At 40.7% G+C, this 18934-nt stretch overlaps 2 protein-coding genes across 2 annotated transcripts; both read left to right on the top strand.

Annotated features, from left to right (window-relative positions):
- Positions 1 to 806: 806 nt before the first annotated feature.
- On the top strand, positions 807 to 2968 carry atp5mpl (ATP synthase membrane subunit 6.8PL). Its single transcript, XM_034135474.1, has 4 exons — positions 807 to 956; positions 2016 to 2139; positions 2521 to 2541; positions 2837 to 2968. Exons 2-4 carry the CDS (start codon positions 2016 to 2018, stop codon positions 2842 to 2844), a joined length of 153 nt encoding a protein of 50 aa, XP_033991365.1. The 5' UTR covers positions 807 to 956; the 3' UTR covers positions 2845 to 2968.
- A 2198-nt stretch (positions 2969 to 5166) lies between these two features.
- gareml (GRB2 associated, regulator of MAPK1-like) lies at positions 5167 to 17448 on the top strand. The gene is given in 8 exon segments (XM_034135492.1): positions 5167 to 5427; positions 8876 to 9016; positions 12224 to 12354; positions 12438 to 12603; positions 12856 to 13700; positions 14851 to 15020; positions 15787 to 16231; positions 16233 to 17448. Coding segments are annotated over 8 exon segments (2157 nt in total). The 5' UTR covers positions 5167 to 5315; the 3' UTR covers positions 16380 to 17448.
- The last annotated feature ends 1486 nt before the right edge of the window (positions 17449 to 18934 follow it).

The following is an 18934-nucleotide window of genomic DNA, read 5'->3' as shown; positions in this document are numbered from 1 at the left end:
TGCACCGACAGTGGAGCACATTACACAATGCCAACTTTACCCTTGACAGCAGTGTCAGTGTTGTATTTGTTGTTTCACTATGGTGATCAGACATAGTTGACAGTCAACGCAGCAGCTGCACCCTCACCTCAAATTCCCACCTCTGTTATGGCACTGGCAAAGGCACCAGAAAGCGGAGCAGCAAATAAGATAGTTTAAATGTTCCTGTGGAAAGTCTAAAACTATCTAACAAAGCATGATATTGGAAAAGAGACACCATGATGTGAAAGTAAGGGGTTAGAAGGTTATTGTAGTGTATGTCCACTGCATTTTTCTTCACAATCATGCATAACACTTTTTGACTTTTACGATTGTTGACTTATCCATCCATACTGTTAGCTTTGCCCAGAAATCCTCAATAGAAGAAACATTAAGAATGACCAAGATACGCTTTATACCCTTTGTTGACAGAACTGATAAAAAATAACGTTTCCTTAGCTAGATGGAAATTGTAGTTTCAGTGACATAGGTGAAACAACATCAGATCAAATGTAAAGGTATTACATTTGTTTTAGCTATAATAGATGCATGTATAGTACTGTAAGACCCGTTTTTTTAACATAACATCATTGGTTTCTTTAAACTTTATTATATTTAATTATAATTTTTGAATCTGTAAATATGGAAAAAACTGTGCACTTTTCACAAATGTGTGTTGTGAAACAGCAAATAACCCCGATATTTCAAATTCCTTTAAAGAAAACGTTTAAAGTAGAAAATATTAATGTGTTGTGTTATGTCAAGTCCTCAGGGTGGAGCTAGCTAGACAGTTATCAAAGTAAACGTATTCTTGTACCTCCATTTGGTGGCGCTGCAAACCTGTACAAAACACTGCACAGCGTAGAAGAAGACTTCACCACGACTTTGACGATTAGCAACAGAGCACTGACCTTCTCACTGCAGAGACAAACTGAAAGGTAAGGGAAGAATATACACTTTTTAAGCAAAGTCACTTCATTCTAAACAGAAAAACCGTTGTTGTCAGCAATTTGAAATGAAGCTATTATCTGTACTTATTGTAGCTTTGTTTGCTATTCTTGCAGGTGTACTCAGTTAGCTCGCTAGCTTCCTGCTACTAGCATTCTCTATGGTTGTACTGTACAGCTGAGAACATGCTAACACGCTAGCATCTACCATTGATTGAAATAGTTAGCTATACAAGTTTAATTAAATCAACATTGATATAATATCTATATAACCGCTTTGAATACTGTCGTTTGATTTAATGGGCGTGTATTGTACACAAAGCTAACCATGACTGCCAGGTTGTAATGTTAGCACTATTAGCATTAGCCAAATAAATGACGTTGTTGTCAGTAATGATAACTTATTTGACACGTCAATACAAATAATGCATCGTTTCCCTATAACAGTAAATGCATTGAGAAGTGAATGCGTGCCTTTCTTAACATTTTCTTTTAATCAGTATTTCATAGGTTTCCAAAGTCCTTAGCAAGGCCTGACATAGCTAAGGGTCACTGTAGCTTTAAGCAACCCAGATAACTGTATATCGAGTAATGTTAACAACATTGTCTCAATGAAGGATTCAGCTACTACAACTTAGCTTTAGTCAACATTACAGCAGTATAACATCGATTATGCCGGAAGTAGGACCCATTTAAAGATTAATTAAATATCCAAAAATAGTTCTAGGCAAGTTTATTTATAGAATACCTTTCAACACAAGGCAATTCAAAGTGCTTTACTGAAAAACATTAAGAGATATGTGCAAGATATAGTGCAGCGGAATCACATTATAAAATGACATTTAAAAACCTACCAGGAGAGCACAAGATTAACAAATCAGTAAACTTGTAAAATTGTAAATTAAGTTTGTTGTCTCTCAAAAAATGAATGACCCTTTTTAGGCTAGTGTTTCTGATGTTCCTATGATGCCTAGACTGAAATAAACTGCTGTTTGAGATTGTACATAGGCACTGTATTAAGACTATTCCCTTGCTGTTTTTCTCCCACAGATGGCTGGGAGCGTATTTGCAAGCTTTTGGACCAAAATGAGCCCTTACTACACTAAGGCCTACCAAGAGGTCTGGGTAGGAGTTGGCCTCTATACATTTGCATACTCCAGAATTGCTTATGGAGGTGAGTTGAAATTGAAGTCCATATAATACAAACAGTATGTAGAATAATGTAGTTTGTTTTTTGTTATGTAATGGGACATCTGTTCCCAAATTTGCCGTCATCACTTTGATCATATATTGTGGTTCTCATGAATGTATCAACTAAAATGAAGGGAAGCCGTGATAAAGGTGACATTTGTTGTGGTACATATGATACTGGAGAAGAACGAGTACTGTCGTTTTAAAACATTTTAGCTTGACTTGTTACAAATATTTGAGATCTCATGACATGCTTAGTCCTGAGTAAATGTAAGCAGCTGAAGTTGCTTGGATACTTAAAAAGCTGTGTTTCAGTGGTTTGGGAACATTTGAATTAATACCTTTCTGTTTCTTTCTTCCTCAGGCAAAAAGACTGAGGATACAAGTAAGTAGCCATACATTTTTGTTTATTAATACTATAGGAGTACCTGGTATTGGTAAATAACATAGCACTGGTGGGCAAAAGCATAATTGTTCTCACACAAAATATAATGCTAGCAAAGCGGAGGGTGTTCATCTTGTCCCGCAGATTGATAAAAACAAACTGATCAGCTTTCTATCAATGTTAGCTAGCTTGTCTGCAACCAACTTGACTCAATACGTTGTTATTCTGACCTTGCTTGATTACATTGAATTTTGTTTGGTTTTAAACGTGTCCTTTTTGTGCTCCTCTTTTGCAGAGCAATAAGTCGTCCACCATGCCAACCAACCCTCCTCCTGTGAAAATATGGCCCCATCGTTAGTCCAGAAGTCCAGCTTCACATTTGAATTTTTGTTAATATGGAACCAATAAAGTTGCTATCTAAAACTTATCATTTCGTTGTTGGCTTTGTTGGGGCTATAGAGTGTAGTCACATTATTTTGTTCAGCAGTAATAATAATAAATAATACATTTGATTTATATAGCACACTTTCTTACTTTTTCAGTAACTGTTATTATAAAAACAGAGAGCAGATTACGGTGTCTATAGAGAAATAGGACTGGGGAATATATCCATATAGTGATATGAGACAAGATATCTTAGATTGAGTTAATCGTAATATGGAATAAATGTAGTCTTCCTGGTAATACATTAAATGTATGTTCTCTGAATTCCCCAGATTTCAGAGAACATCAATGCTATCGAATGAAAATAAATCTAATGTGTAAATATTTTGTGAAAGCATTACATCTAACATACAATATTGTTGCATTATCAAGGTATTTGGTTAAACATTGTGATATTAGACTTTCTTCATATTGCCCTGCCCTACACAGCATATGAATGTATTTCTACATGGTCAATACCACTTTTAAAAAGGGATGCTAGCTAGTGTGGAGCTAAGACTTGAATAATACTTTTGGACATATCATCAGTAGACATTTTCTCTAACTACTGAATCTAAATTGTGTCGATGTTTAAAATGGGAGTAAACAACATTCATAACTATAAATCCATCCAAAAATCAGTTATTAAATCGTTTTGGTTCAGTATGTATTATGCAGTCCTTTAGTTGTAGTGTTTGCCATGCTGTTGTGCTACAATGAGTGAGCTATTAAAAGCTAATGAATCACAGTTTGAGTTTACGTTTTAACTAATTGACCGACAGAATAAACTACAGCACTACCATATTTGGTCATGAGTGGATGTGTGAGTTGTCGGTTAGGCAAGGCATCACTCATCTAATCAACAATGTGTGAGGGGATTATCACAATTGAGCCTAACCACAATACATCCAATCTGCGCACTCAACCCTTTTTGCTTTTACATCGGAACTACTCACTCTGGGTTTTGGCACACTGCAACAAGTTTGTTGGCAAAAAACCGACAACAAATGAATCCGTTTCCGTTTTCAGTTTGGTTCAGTGAACTAAGAGTGATTTGACCAGAATCCTGCCTGGGGCAAAAGAGGTTTAGTGCTGAGTGAAGAGATGGATAAACTGATTCCACTTCTGCAACATCACTACTGTATACTAGAAATTGGACTTCTTTAAATGGAGTCAATACTCTGAAAATTGTAAATGTAAATATGAAATGTTGAACTTTAAACAAAGTTGTTTTATTTGGAAAACATCTCTCTATCAGCTCATTAGTTATATTAAATGTAAGCATAACATTCACCTCAAAACCAGTTAAAAAACGAAAAGAATATGAACATTTTAGTAGTAGTAGCCTTTTGCAGAGCTGCTCTCCTTGGGACTGAGGAGAATTGTTTCTGACAGGAGGAATGAGATATACCGGTGTGTGGGCATTCATGAATTTGTTCTACCGTAATGTTACATCATTAAATACATGTCTGGCCTGAGAGTCTAGGGGAGCTGTCATGGTTGCTTACTGCCCCTGGTTTCAAGTTTATCATGCCGGCTATACAAAGTGCATTGACTAAAACATCATGACGGCCCATTATATTTCATATACTGTCTATACTGGTGGTGTTTTAGGGATTGGAACATTTAGCATTTATAGTACATATCATTCTGGATTATTTCTGATAAAACATTCACCTTTAAAATCACATTTTAATGTTTTAGTTGGCTAATTTTGTTGGATAGTAATTTTCAAATTTTCTAAGTTTGTATGTTTTTAGACTTTAAATCTTGTAAAGCACTTTGAATTGCCTGTTTTGCACTGCCTTACTATTCCTAAAAAATATATTTAATTTAGTAAATGTACCACCCTGAAAGTACCTTGGGAGGAAATATTGAGAAATCCTACCTAGAAAAGTCCCTGCATCTTTCACCTAACCTGCCACCCACACACCTGATTTACCTCTGTGGACAAAGTGCTGCAATAATTGATGAGAAAACATGAAGCTACATGGCAGGGTATCAATCAAATAAGCTTAGGCCAGATAGAAAGGAAGCTTCTGCATATGTGATCTCCATTATAAATGATAATAAACTCGTTTGTGCTGTCTTGTTCTCGCGTATGTGTGGGGGTGGACAAATCCTGAATGACAGAGAGGGAGAAAAAGAGAGAAAGATCTTACTCTCCCTCCCACCCTTTTTGCGCACCGACTGTGACTGCGCTCCCTTTTTTCCTACATTCAAACATGGCGAAACTCTTTGCCATCATACCACCACCACCCTCTCCATCTCCATCGTTATCACCACCACCACCGCTATTATCTTCCCCGTTATCAGCACCCTTATCTCCGGTAGCGTGATGACCCGAGAGGATGGAGAAGTTGTCGGCGAGCCTGTCGGAGATCACTTGGAGCCCGTTGGCGCTGCCTTTGGACGCGGTGGTCAGCAAGTTCCGTCTGCCTACTCTGGTGCGCTTGGCACACGGTAAGAGACTGCCGGTACCGGGGGAAACCACCGTTAAATAACTTTTAACACTGTTGCATGACAACTATTAACTGGCTCTAACGTTCCACCCTCGTTACAGGAATCATGACAGTAGGAATATGTATGACTAATATCGCATCGATGTCATGATAAAAGAAAAGTGTGTCATATTTTATCGAAGTGGATGTGTTTAACACGGTTTTTTTTATGAGAATAAAAACGCAGGGTGTGAGAACAACTGTAGCAATTTACAGAAAAATCTCAACAGTATCAAGAATGGAAAGGAAAATATATCGCTTCCGGTAGAAGACTTCAAAAATAAATTCCCAACCTTGATGGTTTTAAAAGAGAAGTAACACCTTTTACATGCCTAACTAACACTTTAAAATAATCAAACTAAAACCGAAATGTTACCAGTGTTTGGAAGTTATGGGCACATTTGCATAATCTTGGCAATACAAGTTATATTCTCTCTAGCAAACAAATACAATATTTTAAAAATCTAGGCACGTATATTTTAATTGGGATTAATAGTAATACAAGTTTAAAACAGAAAATGTGTACATAACGAAATAGGGACAAATAAGTGCTGCTTATCTTCCTGAAATGCAGTGGTAGATCACAGTCAACAAACTAGAGGTTATGACCCACATTTGACATCATCTCATGTTAATGAATGATATATTGTAACGTTTACACTAATAATTTCTATAGTTTACATTGTTCGTAAACTACAAACACTATTATATTGTTTACCAACATTTGAAGATGCTGTTTTTTACTAAATGACAGAGTTTAGTTGTCGATAAGTATTATGCATGATACTTAAATAATGAAAATTAATAATAAGTTCCTGGCAACTGAGTGTTTTGCTAATGTAACATAATTTAATTTGCCTAATGGGTTCAAACAAAACGTTGCATATTTGCTCTAAACTAAAATAGCTTTATAGTGCATACATTATTCATAGTTCTTTCAATAAAATTAGCACTGCCTTTCAAATGACAAAAAAGGGACTGATTGTAATTTGTTATTTCTTATCATTTGCTTGTTCAATATGTTGGTCATTATTGATGTAATTAAAGGAAAAATAATAAGTCAAAATACTTTTTGGAAGGGTAAAAGTATAAAATATATTGGCACAATTGGTGCTCTTATTTTGAAACTACTTGTGCCCAGTATTTCCGTTATTATTTCGTTTTAATCTGGCCACCTTGATGCAGCTGCAGCATTAATTCTCGGACAGCGATTTATTTAGTTCATACACCAACCCGGGAATCACTCAGAAACATTTATTATCAGTTTTCAAAGCATTTGTCTCATGTTTTTCCGCCAACATGATTCTCTCTCTCTTGGTGTCTTTACTTTGGGAAGGGTCGCTGGGTGTCATGGACAAAGTTGTTCCAGTCCAGCGAGTCCCGGAAAGCCACAAAGTGTCTGTTGTGTTGCTCAAGTGCTGCTCAATTCTTTTCATATGTAAATGCTGTAATCTGTCGGTGAATGTGGTGAATACTAACGAGAAGCGACGAGGAGGAAAGCCTCCAACTTTCCTTCGTGGGCAGAAGCGCGCACCCGAGCCGTGTCCGAAAATTACGCACCTTACTTCTGGTGGCGCGCGTGTCATTGAGAGCACCCGTAGGTGTTTATTAACTGCACTGAAGTTAACTCACACAGATGCCTGCTTGTTTGCAAAACCAGCCAACCCAGATGGTCAATTATTTACAAAATGGCATGATGTCAGTATTTCATGCAAACAACAACAATGTTTTTCTGCATGGAGAGAATGTGGTTCAGTGGTAGCCTTAGTGAGTGTGGGGGTGTAATTCAGTGTGAAGGGGGCTACAATTCAATGCTATGAAATCAAATACTTACCCTACAAATCCATTAAAGAACATTGTTACATAAAGGCAATTCTCAAACATGTCAAAACATTAAGTTTCAGTTAACCCAAATCCCATTTAAACATGTTCTCAAGTCAATTAAGTAGAATTAGCTGTGGTAGTAACCAGTGGAAAGTAAGGTGTACATTTACTTGTGCTGTAAAAATCCTTAAAAGCAGTACTTGTACTCTACTTTTTTAAATTATTTTATACCTTTACTCAACTACATTTCAGAAAGAGTACTGACTTTTTGCTTCACTACATTAAAATCATCAGTTAAAATATATAAATATGTGAAGTTGGCATCCATCCGCTGCAATGATGAACTGTTGCTGCAACATTTACATTTTAAACTAAACTATGGAGTAAAGCGCCAATCTGTTTCAGGATTATTCTCACGTGTGATACTTGATAGTTTAAGAACCTTATGTTGCTGATAAAAGCCTGGTGAAGGTGGACTACTTTTATATTTTTATTGTGTCTTTTTGCTACCGGTTTGGCTGTTTGGTTGTTGGTTCCTCACCTTACTGTTGACAGTTGTCAGTATTTTGTATTATTGGTTTGAAATCAAATCCAATGATAAACAAAAAGGTCTCTTTTACTCTTTTTCCATTGCAACTTTCAAAAAATGTGTAAGACTTTGGGTTGTTTGCAATGGCTTCTTTTCACTGAAACTCATGACTTTTTACATCCAGCACCCTAATGACTAGTGGGATCTTGCAGTAACTCATATAGACAGCAATGTTTGTGAGTCATCCAGAGCAACCATATTGTTTATGGAAAATGGCAATATGTTGTTTACAATTCTTGCTTTGAACGGAAAAAATGCACATCCATTGTTCTGGTCTGGTAGCTGAAGTTGTTCGATGAGAAATACAAGTTTATTTGATGGCTCAGTAACCACAAGGCATAACATTGGAAAATATGTCTTTGTGATTTGGGCCTAAAAATAATTTAACATCATCTCATCTGTCCGGTGTTTGTTTTCAAACCACAAGCTATCCATCAGTAAGAAGAACAATACATGTGCATCAATGTAATCTATGTGTAAAGGGTAGTGTGTGAACGTACCACTATGCCATCAGCAGAAATCAATGCTGTTTGCTGCATGATGGCTCTAGAGCTCTGTGTGTGTGTGTGTGTGTGTGTGTGTGTGTGTGTGTGTGTGTGTGTGTGTGTGTGTGTGTGTGTGTGTGTGTGTGTGTGTGTGTGTGTGTGTGTGTGAGTGTGCGTATGGGGGCTGTGTAATAATGGGTTGCCAGTAACATAGCGCCATCCTGATCAGTAGGTTAGGGGTGGTGAACCATCCTTTATAGTGGTAATTATGGACACTGAATCCTGAATGCATGTATGTGTGCTTGTCTGTGGGGAGTGTTTTACATTACATTACACATTACAGGCGCTTTTATCCAAAGCGACTTACAATAAGTGCTTTTCATTTACTGAGCTATATAGTGTGATCTTAAAAATGTAAACCTGTTGTTTCATTATGTTTTCTCAGGCCGGTAGACGGTTTGTTAATCCTAATTAATTTGTGTGTGTGTGTTATGTGTGTGTGTGTGTTCCAGGTGAATGTGTGGAGGGCTTGTCGGAGGAGGATGTCGTTCTGTTACACTCCTGTCGTCAGTGGACCACAGTGACTGCCCACAGCTTAGAGGAGGGACACTACGTTATCGGACCTAAGATAGACATCCCTCTGCAGTACCAGGGTGAGTGCACACAAACACAACACACATATACACACACACATATACTCTGCATATGTAAAGAAGCACGCCCAAAAATGTCCTACTCAGTCAAAGGTTTGTTCTCACCCTAAAAGAAAAACAATTTCTCACTAAATCACTCTGGGGGGCAAAGTTTAAACTTTTCCACTTGCTCTATTTTTGTTGGGGCAAAAAAAAACTAAACTTAAGATACTAAAGACAGTAAGATCGCAATGATGAACAGATAATGGCAAATCATGTCTGATGGCTTGCTCTAAAGATAAATGAATTAAATACAGTAAGTTCAAGTTTAGTAATGTTTTCCCATGTGAACTCATGAGAATATGTTTTGAATGAACACATGGAGACAATACAAGGGGAAAGGTCTTCCATTTGTTGATTAATGGTAATCCATCATGAACTTGGCAGATCAAACTAAAAAGATTAGATGTTTAAAGTAGGACATGACACAGAGGCAAAATATTCCCAGAATCAAGAAACGAGTCCCAGTTAAATGTATGAATTGGCAGAAAAATCTGGCCCTACCCAACAAGCACCCACATATTCAAAAATATGTTATATACATTATGTTTGGGATGGAAGAAGACATGGAACTTATCAATACAGAATGATACTATCAAAGTACGACGAGTTTAACAACTGCAAAGTAACTTAACAAGACAAAACAGGAAAACTCTTATTTTAGGGGTTAATACAATAAATTAACGCCTAAACAGCTAGGTGCAACCATGTGGGCGAAAGCACTACCGGATATAGTACATATTGGATTAGATAATCATTTCCAACATGTGCCGTATATGGTCACATTTAAGGATACTGATTAATGCACGGACACATACTCACAGCTGTAGACAGTAGATGTGACCTTGTGAGTCCTCTGGTCTGTCATCTTCCTGCTGAATGAATCCTCCAGGATGACCTCACCGGAGCTCCATCCCATTGTTGGGACTGTACGACCGGTCACATTATTCGCTGTGTAACTGGATCCTAATGCCTCTTATTCATTGTTTCCTCCACTGATGGAGTGCTGATGTCACCTCACACTGCTGCCGCCTCTCAGGCTCCTTTTCGGAAGAATGAAAAAAAACAAAAACAAGTGTGGTCGGGGTTTTGGTGAGATCATTGTCATTTTAGACATTTCAGCATAATATTGGCAGTATTAGCAGTTAGGAGCAGACAGGTTAGTCCAACATATATAATTGTAAGTTATTAATAGGAGCCGTCTAGATTTCTATAAAAAATAATGGCAGTCAAAGCTTAACAATTGGCTGTACCCTCGCCCCAGAAACGTGTGGCTAGCCGAGTTGAAATTCCCAACGCGAGGAGAATTGGATTCATGTGCAGAGTTGGTGGTATAATTGGTCTAAATTCCTCCCCGACCTGGTCTGTTTTGACATTTAATTTGAGGGGGTCAAGATTATTTGTCTTAACCATAATCTGGCTGTCGGATGATCAGATGGATTTCTGATGTGTCTGCCCAGCTTTAAAAAATACAAAGCAGCAGGTCCATGCTTTTTGTGTGTCCATTTTGCCTTGAAAAGTGTACAAGGAACTAAAATAGTTGCGCTGTTTGAATATGGGCTTCACTGTATCAAGGTACTAGCAAGAAATTCCAAATGGCTTTGGTAATCTTTATTTGAAAAGTATTATTTGATTAAAAGTATATAGTATTATATCGGACAAACATTATTTTCAGTTGTGGACAATTTTAACCATACATTCCAGAAAAGCCAGACAACAAAGCCAATTCAAATGTATGCATACTTTAGGACTACCTCTCTGTCTCTTTAAATAACAGGTGAGTTGTTGTTGAATCAGAAGCCATCGCCGGTGATGAGCTAATGTCTGTGTGATGACTTCATGCAGGAAGTCTAAATAAGCTTAGGAGGAGAGCAATATAGGTTCCTCCCTGGGGATAGACAACAGGATGTTCCCTCCTTCTCATCCTCTCTGTCTGTATCCTCCTCTGTCCATCAGTGAGGCAGTCAATGAAGACTGAAGGGTAGAGGACAGAAAAGCTGAATGAATGGGTTTCAGGGAAGCGAGTGGCGCCACTGCCACCCCTGTAATGTGAAGCTGGTGACCAAAGCCTGATGTGTGGGAGTTAACAGCCTCTGGGATTCAGTTTTTCTTCTTCTTGGAACTACATGTTTCTCAGAGTAATAGTATGTTTATATGTTGTTACATCTCAGTTCTAGCTCAATAATCCTCTTACTTCTACACATTTCCAGGTTGGGGCTGTAGTTTTGTTTGGTAAAGTGGCAATCATTTCCTCCTCAGTCCTTCTGGGAATGTTGGTGGCACTTGCTGGTATTGTTCGGTGGGTGGAAGCTCCTTATCCTGGGGGCTCTGTTGAATTTGAAGGTGGGGGGTGGAGGAGAAAGAGGGGGAGAGAAAAGGAGGGAGGTGCTGGCGTGGAGGATGGGGGAGTTTGGTATTCAGCTCTGCCTCCCAGACAAAAAAATCTCATGTCTCTTTCCCTCACCCACACACAATCTGAGAGCCAAGGAGAAAAAAGGAAGATCCTTCAAGGGTTGCATTAGTTCAAAGCAATCCCAGAAACTGCTAAATAAGAGGAAAGGATAGTTGGATTTTACAAAGACTGATTTGGACACATCCTAAAAGGCTTCTTTACAACCTTAAAAAGTTGCACAAGCCCCAAAAAGTGGTTCCAAGAACACAAACACAGTTACTGGAGTGCACGGGTGTAAAAAAGATTTACAGACGGAGGAGGGGATGAGCAAGAGGAAGAAAGGGTGAAAGTGTGCGAGTGTATGTGTGAGTGTCTCCATGGTGATGTGTCTCTGCTCTGCGTGAGAATGGGGGTCCTTTATTGGTTTCCATGCCAACCCCGTCGGCCTTCCATTGGCAAAGAGCTGGTGCCAGGTCAGAGGTCACAGAGGTGTTTTTGTATTCTCCTCGTCCAAACAGTGTCTACTGCGGAAGTATGTGTTTGAAGTAGGACTGTCAAATATAAAATAAAGACAGGACAAAAACAACCTCTCCTTTCCTTTCTCCTTCTCTCCTCTTTCCTTGCCCCCTTCCTCTTCTTCCATCTTTCTCCTTACCCTGGGCTCCCTCTGTCTTATCCTTCCCTCACTTCCTTTTCGAATTTCCCCTGTCCATATTTGTATCTACCTCCTTCATCCTTATCTTCTATTTATTTTGTCTTTCTTCCGTACTCTGTAGGGAAATTCAAGTTGTTGGATGAAGACCGAGACGTCAGGGATCCAATCCAGTATTTTTCCAGTGTGGAGGAAGTTGCTGGAGTCTTCCCTGACCGGGTCTTTGTCATGGAGACGATCACGTTCAGTGTCAAGGTTTGAGAAACATGAGAATATCCTAATGAAAGTTTCTGTCATGCAATGTCATGTCCACACGCTCATACATGTATATGCTGCAGGTGGTTTCAGGGGAGTTCAGTGAGGACAGTGAGGCCTACAGCTTCACTCTGCAGGCTGGAGATGAGCTGTCACTCATGGGGAAGGCGGAGCTTCTCTGTGCCACGCCCTCTAAGGAAAAGACGGGACTGACCGCGCTCTTGAGACGCCTCGGAAAGACTCCTAGAAGTACGTAAGACGAAGCTTTTGAGCTATGTGTTTTATGGAGTGCTTGGAATTAGGTGTGCATTCATCCTTGGAAATTGATAATAATATTGTCTATATGTATAGGTCTTTTTGAAGAAATTGGGGAAATAAAGACACTGGATGCAATGCTTTCTTAGAGGGCAGCCACAAGTTGTCTCCGCCGCTCATGTGGAACAATCTGACCTTTACAATCTCGTACTCTTTGGCTAATCCTCTCTGTCTCTGCCTCTTCAGGTAAAACTCCCTGCCTTGTCTGTATGAACCATCGCACCAATCAGAGCGTAAGCCTACCCTTTGGTTGCCGTGGACGCTTTTGCACACGCTCCCCTCTGGAGCAAGGCATGCTGGGAGGGGAGCACACGGTACGCAGCATCATCGAGAGGGTTCGCCTCCCCGTCAATGTGTCGGTGCCTTCACGACCCCCGAGGAACCCCTACGACCGGCACGCAGTCCGAGAGGGCCACCGCTACAAGCTGCTGAACATCGTGAGCAAGACGGTGGTGCTCTGCATGGTGCTCCGCCGACAGGAAGTCTCCCCCTCCCACTTCCTGCTGCTACGCTGCATGCCCCGGTTCAACGTGGCCGAGGCCTCGGGTCACACAGCGGCGCTGGAGAGCCTCCTGTTGAGACACGCCTTCGACCCAGACGCCTACTCTCGAGCTGTGAGAGAAACCAGGCCAGAGCTGGAGTGTATGACAGAGGAGTGTGTGAGCCCGCGGCGCTCTCGCATGTGTGTGTCGGGTCAGGACTCCTTGGCACCGGCGCTGCAGCACCTCTCCATGTGCGGGTATGGGGGTGGGGACGGCCTATCACAGCGCTGCAGGGACTCTCTTGGGGAGCGGCTGGGGGAGGGGCCAGGTGAGGAGCGGGAGTATGTGACTCCGGAGTGGACTGATGCTGAAATGAGGACCAGTGAGGAAATCCCTTACGAGGAACTCTGGACCAATCAAAACGCAGAGGGCTTGGGGAAGGAGCCGAACCTCATCTCCTTTCATTCCACGTCCTCATTGGACGGGTCTCTTGGTACCGTGGTGACCAGAGTGTCTACCCCGCCGCCTGTACCTCCAAAATCTGATGCTGTGAGTTCACGTCTTCGCCCTCCTGTCCTTCTGTCTCCAATCCTTCATATCTATCCACAGCAGCATCCGGTTGTTAAAAGTCCGGATGCATGTTTTGAATTATTCATACATAACAGCTTTTAAACCTCACTGGCCACATTCACACACAGACGGATTTCCTGGAAAGCCTGCCATACACTCACAGTACATAAATACACATGAATATATATAACCAATTATGCTGGTACACGTGTGCTGTAAACTGGAATAGGGTATTTTTTTCAGTAGCACAGAGGCAGCTTAGTCCTCTGTTACAGTGCAATACTGATGGAGCCTTTGGTCTTAATAACGACTACATTATTATTGATTTCACAATGAAAAATGCCTATAAAGCAGCAGTCTAGCAATTTATGTGATTAGAATAGAAAACAAGATTGTGTTTACTATGCATCAGCTCTACACTTCCCTGAAATCCATTATCAGTCAAACAGGGTGGATGGTATTTGCTTTGTCTTATAGTGTCAGTAATTGTTTTAGTATGAATTAGGTTTATTCATTAGGAAAGGCAACAGGACTTTGGTTCTTTATAATAGAGATAAGTGGTAAATGTACTGCACTTGAATATATAAGACAATCTTTAAAAAAAAGAAGAGAAAACTGAACTTAGAACAAGGTTTTTGGAGCCGTGCTATTCTCCCTTGGATTTTTTAAGTTGTTCTTCAAGGCTAATGTTAACATGTTTGTAGGGGGAGAATAATCACACTTTGTTTTGCTTAATTAACTATTTTCTGGTGGCAGCTAGCAGCGGTACACAGAGAGAGTGTGGGTGTTGAAGTCTGCTGTGCATCTGGATTATACCCTGCCACACACAGTGTTCTTCATTCCCTGATATGTAGCCTGCCAAGACACAGTGTGTGTGTGAGGCGGGGGGGGTTTGTTTGAGGTGTAAAGGTCACCAAGTTTGACATTTACAAAGCAGAACACAGAGAATAGCCAGCACACACACACACACACACACACACACAATCCCATATAACCTCCTGAGTAGTCAAGTTTTGGGAGTTAACTTTTCTGCTGTGGTGATTCTCATTCTGTCTGTGTCTGTGTCTGTGTGTGTGTGTGTGTGTGTGTGTGTGTGTGTGTGTGTGTGTGTGTGTGTGTGTGTGTGTAGGTAAGAGAGGAGTGTCGCTACTTGATCGCCCCTCCCGTTCCCCCCCGCTGCTCTAAAGGAGGCTCCATCTCCAGTCCAGTCCCCAGTCCTCCTGTTCCCCCTCGGTTCCCCAAAGCCTCCACCTCCCCGAGGCCCAACCTCTCCTTCTACTCCTCTGGACTTCAGGACAGGTACAGTGGGAGTGCTACGTTTTTGAATGAAACAAATCAGCGGTGGCGGTTGATGTGCTTTCAGGTGACTTGAGCTGAAGAAATCAGTGTTTCCTAATCAAAGGATGCCACCAAATCTCCTTTGAAGCAGTTGATATACGAAAGTTAAGAGGGAAAATATTCACTTCCTTTGGGGAAAATAATGAAATAGGACCAGTGTCGTTAGATTTCAGCTCCCATTGGATCTAATGCTAACACAATGACTTCAACTATATCAATGTATAGCTACATATAGCACCCTCTCGCAAGACTTAGTATGATTTAAAAGAGTAATCCACAGATTAAGAGGTGCCAATGTATAACTTCCCTGACTCAAGATGGACCAGAGGTCATTTGTTATTCAAAGCTTTTATCTTGTCTAAATGTGTGGCCTACAATATCAACAATGCAACCAGCATGCCAACGGATAGATGTTTGATCGGGAGTGTTATTCTATCAAAAGCTCCAGAGCAGCCACTTAAGGGTATTGGTGGTATTTATATCAACTATGCTTAAAAGGGTTCAAGGCTAAACATATATACATATAACCACCAAGTTTAGCCCCGTATTTAAACTACAGGTATTGATTACTTTTGACCTACAAATGACAAAATAAATGCTTACAGGGCAATAACATGTGGATATGGGAATATAACTAAACCATAGCCCAATATATTTATATGATTTCACCTTTGTATTGGTGTGTCGATATTAGAATCTAACCTTACTTTCTCCTGCTCTGCTCCAGCTGCTCGCCCTCTCCAGATGCCTCCCTCTACTGTTACCCGTGCTCCTGGGGGGATTGCCCGGCCCCTAACCCCGCCAATCCTGAGCCAGTCTCTGCCAGCACTGCAGACCCCACCTCCGCCACTCCTCAGCCAGCACAGGCCACCTGGGCAGAGCCGTGGGTGGACTCCTTCTCCTCCTCCGGACCTCGACTCAGGCCTCCACAGAGTCGATTTGCTCCTTTTGGAGCGTTAAACCCCTTCAACCGCCAATCCCCCTGCCCCTCCCCTGAGCCCACTCCCAATCCCACCACAGATTCCTCCAGAGGTGCAGAGGGAGGCGGGACGTCCACAGGGGTCGCCGAAAGCTTGAACCCTGACCCCACCTGGCGACCTCCTGCTGACCTGTCTGTGCTCTCATTGGAGGAGGTGTCTGCCTGCCTGCGGTTCATCGGCCTATCAGAGGGCAGCGGTGGGCGTGTTCCAGAGAGAGCGAATCGACGGCAGCCTCCTGGTGCAGCTGACCGAGGACATCCTGTCACATGACTTCCACCTGAGCCGACTGCATGTCACCAAGATCACACAGTTCATACAGGGCTGGAGGCCCAAGATCTAACACACATACACGTACACACACACACAAACACACACACACACAATCCTGATAATGTGCCTGTTGGCTACTGAGCCATCCTGAATGTGCCTTTCACTGTGACCAAGTGGCTGCTGAGCCCCACTGACTGAAGCTGAGACTTTGCTGAAGGAAACCCCGCCACCCTGTGGTCAAACTGTCGAACTGACACTCGAGTCTCTGACTACAAATTCCTGTCTGAATCACAGACTGGGACTAGTTTACTAACAAATAGCTACAAATGAGAGCTATATGATTAAAGTGCCCTGTTTCAATTTGTCTTTGGGGAACATAGTCATCGTTATACTTTGAGAAAGCTAAAGGTTTGAGCAGTACATGGATTTTTGGGGCCTCCATGCCGCAGCCCCACATCAATTCTGATATTCCTTCATTCTCCATATAAACTGGAGGAGTTTCATTTGAGTTTTTCTCATTATAAAAAAGGTGCATTGAAGTTAAAATCCCCTGCCTTTAATGTGGATGTTCAATAGGAGGGATGGTAAATGTAGGCAGTTTTCAGTATATTGACAGAGAAAGCTGATTGCTCCTGTTCTCACTGTCCTGGCACTGCCAGGAAGGTCACTGAGAGCAATATCCTCTGGCATGGCTAACCTTTTCTCTGCTGCGCTCAAACACTGAACCTGTTCCCTACCTGAGTCTCATGCACAGCCTTCTTCATTTGTTTTAATTTGTGTCCCATTTGTGCACTGAGCTCCAGTGACCTGAAATTGGCAAAAAGATAAAAAAAGTATTAGGAGATTTGAAGCTTGTTGTTAGAAGATTATGGAAAAGGAATGAGAAAGTAAAGAGAAGTCTCAAAGTCAGAAGCACCCAATAAAGTATTTGTTGAGTTTCTGTTACTGATCAGTGATTTACTGAACAATCTCTTAAGGCCATTATGTGCTTTGATAAATGTATTAACAATATCATTAAGGGAAACATGAGATGTCCTTCTTTCTGTAGTAGGAAACACACGTGTTGCCATGCTATAATAAACATTTGGACTGCGTCGGAAATAGAGTTCTCAAAATATACCTACAGTATATATCCTTGATTTAGCCATGCATATTAATAAATGAAATTACACTTGTATGTTCACATAGCTATATGTACACTTACTACATGACATTTAAGGTCCAGTAAAGCATGTGAAATAGGGTGAAAGGTCCAAGTCTCCATCAGAAATGTAACAATTATAAACTGATGAATTACTAAACCAGGCTTCACTCACTTCAGCAGTGAAGAAATGTCACATGCTGAAAAATAACCACAAGCTGTTCTAGTGCACAAGCTGGTGCACTAGAACCATCTTTGTGGTTTTATCTGCCCTGATGTTCCTGCCAGTCAGCATCATGTCCCTGCATCATGTGGGTTGCAGCAGGTATTTTGAGCTGGTATTCCCCAAAGTGAGGTTCTTGAACTAACTGAATAATGTGTTGCCATTACAAGCTCCAGAGTGCTTGCTGTCGTACAAGTTTGAAGGGTCAAAATAAATTATCATTTCAATGTAGGAGTGATCACACATGCAAGAATTAGGAAACCCTGTTAAAGCCCTATATAAGCTTACCTAATATCTGCAATGGGGATGATGCAGCCAGGATTGATTGAGATGAAGACAGCACTGTTCGACCACATCTCCATCAGACTGCACCTGCCATGACAGTGTGTTCACCTGGCACCTGCATACACATGCATCCATCTGATTTACCCTCATGTCACATCTCAGTGAGAGACAGGTAGTCAAGACTGTCACAAAACACAATCTCTCTGACATGTATGCATTGTCTCATACTCTCCTTCATAAACATGCACAAACACACACACTAACCTAAGGTTTTAAAATGCAATTCTGTCAATCTGTTTTAAAAATAGAAAAACAATACTAAAACCTTAAAAAAAACGGTTATTAGCTGGTCTTCACAGTAAGGCGACTCTCTGACATACTGTATGGTACCAATGATGATGAAGATATTAACTACTCTTTATTTATTTTTAAGCATTACACTGGACCCAACAATTAGGGCTTTTTAGTGCAATTAACTAGTTTTAACCAGTTCAGTAGGCGTACAACATATTAAATATTTTACCATTCTCAGTATAATTGCACAAATGATTTAAAAAAAAAACACTGATAGCTTGATACCAGTCGCTAACATCAAGCAGGCCTACTATATCAAAACACCATTAACATTTTATTCAATGAAACAGATGTTGAAATATTAATTGTGTATTACATATCTGACGATAAGAGATCGTCTAGCTGCAAAACTTTTGCACAAACAATTGCCATCTTCACCTGAAACTCTTCAACAATGTGCTCAACACCTGACCTCGCGCGCAGTTAATATTCTGACCGTTGGTGGCGCAATAGTGCGGATAACAATATACGCCTAAATACTGCCGTTGCATAAAATGTTCTTTTTCTCACATACATATTTTCTATTTGACAAAAACATATTAAACGATGTCGATATGACAGTGTTCAGTTAAAACAAACTCCTACACAAAAGCAAATATGTACCCAATAATTACTTGACCGT

Source organism: Trematomus bernacchii, unplaced genomic scaffold (assembly GCF_902827165.1).
Source record: "Trematomus bernacchii unplaced genomic scaffold, fTreBer1.1, whole genome shotgun sequence".
NCBI lineage: Eukaryota > Metazoa > Chordata > Actinopteri > Perciformes > Nototheniidae > Trematomus > Trematomus bernacchii.
The sequence above is the reverse complement of the archived record's forward strand: the minus strand, read 5'-3'. Positions and strand labels throughout refer to the sequence as shown.